General features: G+C 25.6%; 1 protein-coding gene across 1 annotated transcript; it reads right to left on the reverse strand.

The window, feature by feature from the left end:
* Positions 1 to 1724: 1724 nt before the first annotated feature.
* LOC107014042 (nudix hydrolase 1-like) lies at positions 1725 to 2737 on the reverse strand. The gene is made up of 2 exons (XM_015213910.2): positions 2451 to 2737; positions 1725 to 2102 (listed from the first exon to the last, which is right to left on the reverse strand). Exons 1-2 carry the CDS (start codon positions 2585 to 2587, stop codon positions 1814 to 1816), a joined length of 426 nt encoding a protein of 141 aa, XP_015069396.1. The 5' UTR covers positions 2588 to 2737; the 3' UTR covers positions 1725 to 1813.
* Positions 2738 to 4577: the final 1840 nt, after the last annotated feature.

The raw sequence follows: 4577 nt of genomic DNA on the forward strand, positions 1-4577 counted from the left end.
TTTATCATTTCTTATGAGGTAAAGAAATAAGTTTACGTGTTTTTTTTCTTAAACCCCTCGCCCTTGCCCATCTGTTTTAGGTTTTTTCATGTTATTCTAGAAATTATTTGTCTCGAAGTGAGTGATTATGTGTTTTTTATCGAAAAAGTTTTGAAAAATATTTCCTTAATTTAAGGAAAGTTTTTTAAAAAAATTCCTTACTTTTATTTATGGAATTGTTATTTTCTATAATTAGAGGTAAGTACATTCACTTGAAAAATATTTTCAAATATTTCAAAAATATGTAAGTTAAACAAAATGAGAAAAAAAAATTAAAAAGAAATATAATCGTACTAAACATATCCTAATATAAGTGTAGTTTTTTTAAAAGGTTTTTACAGTTTTATATCTTATCTTACATATTCTAAAGGAGAGTATAATTATCCGTATTTTATGATGGATTATACAGGTAAACTTATGTATAATTCACATTTATTCTAACGGAGGTTAATGTTGTGCCCAAATGTACACACAAGTTTATGTTTTATGTGGTTGTATAAATAGTATAATTCTTTTCAAAACGAGTTATCATATTCAAGAAATTTACGATACGCTAATTAACTTATATTCACAATTTAATCAAAGTATCTTCAAAGAAATGTGATTTTGTATTTGCTACTACGACGAACAATTTAGTTAATAGAGTAACCAACAAGAATGATTTCAATTTGATGATTTAACCAAGTAAAAGACAATTTTGAGAACCAAATAAGTTATTGATTTAATGATTCAGTAATGGTTTTGATTTTTTTTTTTTATATTGGGTTATCGATTCTTAGTGGCTTGAGGTTTATTCTTTATGGTTAACTGATTACCTATGGTAAATTAGTACATTACATTTATATCATTCGGTGTATAAAATTTTGACTTATATTTTCATTTTTCAAAGTCTACTCTCGACTATTCAACAAACTGCTAATGTTTTCTAACTCAGGGTTGGCTCCTATGCCTATTTGAAAAAGGCATTGGCCTTAGGCCCTCAATTTTAGGGGGCCTCAATTTTTTACCAATAATAAATTATGTGTTAATTTTTTTAAGAGAAAATTAATTATTTATAATAAAATATACTTTTAAAAGTACTATTATTTTATTCTTATTATCTCATTTAAATAGAAGAAATTAAGAAGAATTGTTTTATTTTCTCATCGTCTCTACGTGAATATTCACATTATTTTATTCTTTTAACTCCTTTTACACGAGGTTTTGATCAAACTAAGCCATTATATAAAGCAATTCACCAAAATAATACATTTTTTTAAATTATTACAAAACTAGTATAAATATATTTCACAGTAACGTTTTAGGGTATATTTTATTTTTTAAAAGTTGACGGCGTTAGATTGATATATGTTACTCACAGTAACGTTTTACTCCTAAAGTGTTACTCACAGTAACGTTTTAGGAGTAAAACGTTACTCAAAATAACGTTTTAGGAGTAAAACGTTACTGTGAAATACGTTTATATTAGTTTTGTAAAATTTTAGAAAAATGTATTATTTTGGTAAATTGCTTTAGATAATGGTTCAGTTTGGTCAAAAATTCTCCAAGATGTCAACTCATATATATGCATGGTTCATTTGATTTTTCACTTTGTTTCTAAATAATTCAATGATCTTTTTGATGTGAAATTTTAACTTTTAAATGGATAATGATCAATAACCAATACATCGATAAATACATATATATAATATTAATGATTCTATAACAGTTAACATGTATGCAAACTGATCATCGATAAAGTAAACCAATAAACTTCAAAAATCGATCGATATAATCAATATTCTTTAAAGTTGTCTTGGAAAGGGTTGAAACCTTGTTTAATGGCACTTTTAAATTGTGGGACAAGAGGGTCTGGTAGATTTTCCCAATCATACCATTCCCATCCATCACATTTTTGTGGTTCAACCAATACAGCTCGTACTAGGATGACTACATAGTGTGATGCAAGATTTTCCTCATCATCACGGAAGAGGTTGTTTGTTACTTTTAGTATTTTTATCTTCGTGATGTCCAAACCTGTTTCCTCCTTCACTTCTCTTGTTGCACATTCCTCAAAGCTCTCTCTTCAAAAAAAATCAAAAAAGACAAAGTAGATATATCAAATCTCTTTAAAACAGTTATTCTATATATTAATATTTTACGTATAATAACAATAAAAATAACAATCTTTCTTGTTATGTTATTTATAATAACATATTCAGTAAAATCTCATAAGTAGGATATGAAAAAGATAAAATGTACCAAGATCTTATCACTATCTTGTAGAGATAAAAATACTATTTTAGAAAAAAAATTCGATGGCGAAGGAAAGAAATTTACAACATCTCACATGTTGTATCAAAGTATTTAGAATAAATATTAAACTTGTGCTATGTATTCACTAATTTGATATGAACATCAAATGCGATTACCCAAACTCCAGATGACCACTAGGAACTGAAAAATAAGAATGAGCAGCACAAGCTTGACGTTTGCCAATCAACAATTTGTTTTCCTTCACTATGAACACTGCCACAGCTACTTTTGGACTTCCCACAGCCATCACCATTTTTTTTTTCTTGTATTAATTAAATTATTGTATTGCACTTACTTTTATTGATCAATGACTTCATGTTATCTTGCTCTATATATAGGCACAAATTAATAAAATATTTATGTAGGTAAACTTCCTTTTTTTTTATGGGGTTATGACAGATTTTATTTTATGTGTCAAAATAATTTATAAGGTGAAAGAAATCGTCTTATAAAAGTCATTATCTTTTTTATAGAAATTTTATTTAAAAAATACTCCTTTTAGTTATCTTTAAAGATATTTTAATTGTACTGATGATAAAAAAAGAAAAACCTTTTCACAAAAAAATTAATATTTTATTATTATTTTATTGAAAATTTGGTTTCTATCATATTTTTTTTTATAGTAATCCTGTAGTGGAATATTTTGTTGTTTGCAGTATTGGTGGATCCTTTTTTGTTAAAAATTATATCATCTAATCATACATTTTTATAATAGTATTGTTGATTTCAAGATTTTTTTAACTGCTATAATATTATTTAACATTGAAATAATATTTAACTTTCATAAGTAAAAAGATGCAAAATTTTAAGCCTAATTAATTATAATATGTATGGAAAAAAAAAGAGAAGTCTTTTAGTGAAATTTATATTAGTATTATATTTTTTGTTCTAAATTAATATTTTATCGACCTAATTAGGGATGACAATGGAAAAGAGGTGAGTGTGAAGCGGGGGAAATTTAAGACTATGCAGGGTGGAAGGAATTTAAGATTATGCGGGAAGGGTTAAAGTAATTTTGTGTTTAAAATTATAAAAAATGCATGTCAATACGTATTAAACTAATACAGGTTAACGAGAAAATAAAAAAGAATATGCAAAATTTACTTTTAGTAACAAAATCAATTTTAAAACTTTTTAGTTAGAATTTATACGGGGGCGAGTTTATATCGGCATATCTATACGGGGTGGAGTGTGGTGGATTAAAATGAAAAATGTTGTTATGTGGAGCAGGGTGGAGCACATTAAAATTTATGTGTATTAAACTTAAGCCGACTGATAATCTGCCCCACTCCTCCCTATTGCTATCCCTAGATCTTATATCGATAATTGATCTTAGAGATTTGATTTATATAAAGATAGTCAATTATCATATATATCTTTATCAAGAAAAAGTTAGAAGCTCGTTATTATAGTAAGAGTTAGGTCATTTTACAAAGACTGTGTTGATATAGAAATAAATAATTATTAATTGTTATAGAAAATTATAACATAACTGATTTTTGAGAAAAACATGATTGTTATAGACTAGTGAGTTATTGTTATATAAAAATGTTATTATAAAAAAAAATTATAGTATAGATCAAAATCATTTCTTATTTATTTATGAGTTAACACATATCACACTTTAGTTAAGTATTCTACAAAGAGACTTCTGAGCGTAATTAGAAGTATAAAAGGAACGACGATAGAAAATGACACTTGTGATTATTGGAGGTGTACACTTGCGATTCTCATGCTTGGATCTGTAAAAATGGAATCGATCAATAAATCGAATAGAAAAAAATGTTATTAATTTATTGCTATCAAAGTAACTAATTTCTAATAGTTTTATAAAATAAATTATCAGGTTATTAATTTACTTTTTGATTTTTCAACATTGGATTATTGAATAAATCGATAACTAATTAAAACGGTAATAATTTATTAATTTATCCCTTCATAAATAATAATATCAACACTTTTTTTATTACTACATATGTCCTTTAACATTTATATGACATTATTATTATTATTATTATTATTATTATTATTATTATTATTATTATTATTTGTTTTTTATTTTTAAATAAAAAAATGGGGGGTGGGGAAGGAGAAATAGGGAGGGAACGATAACACTTGTATAATTCTTTTTATGTTAGTTATTGTTATTTTTGTTTGGGATAATGTAACGATCCATTTTCATTTTGAGTACTAATCCTTTTTATTTCACAAAAGACTTTTTCGATAGATTCTAAATGGACATC

The sequence above is a fragment of the Solanum pennellii genome, chromosome 3, assembly GCF_001406875.1.
Source record: "Solanum pennellii chromosome 3, SPENNV200".
Taxonomy (NCBI): domain Eukaryota; kingdom Viridiplantae; phylum Streptophyta; class Magnoliopsida; order Solanales; family Solanaceae; genus Solanum; species Solanum pennellii.

Coding starts and splice junctions, on each gene's coding strand:
- LOC107014042 (XM_015213910.2), bottom strand. CDS start 2,587: ATGGTGATGGCTGTGGGAAGTCCAAAAGTAGCTGTGGCAGTGTTCATA. Junction 2,103..2,450: donor AGTGGTCATCTGGAGTTTGG/GTAATCGCATTT, acceptor TTTTTTTTGAAG/AGAGAGCTTTGAGGAATGTG.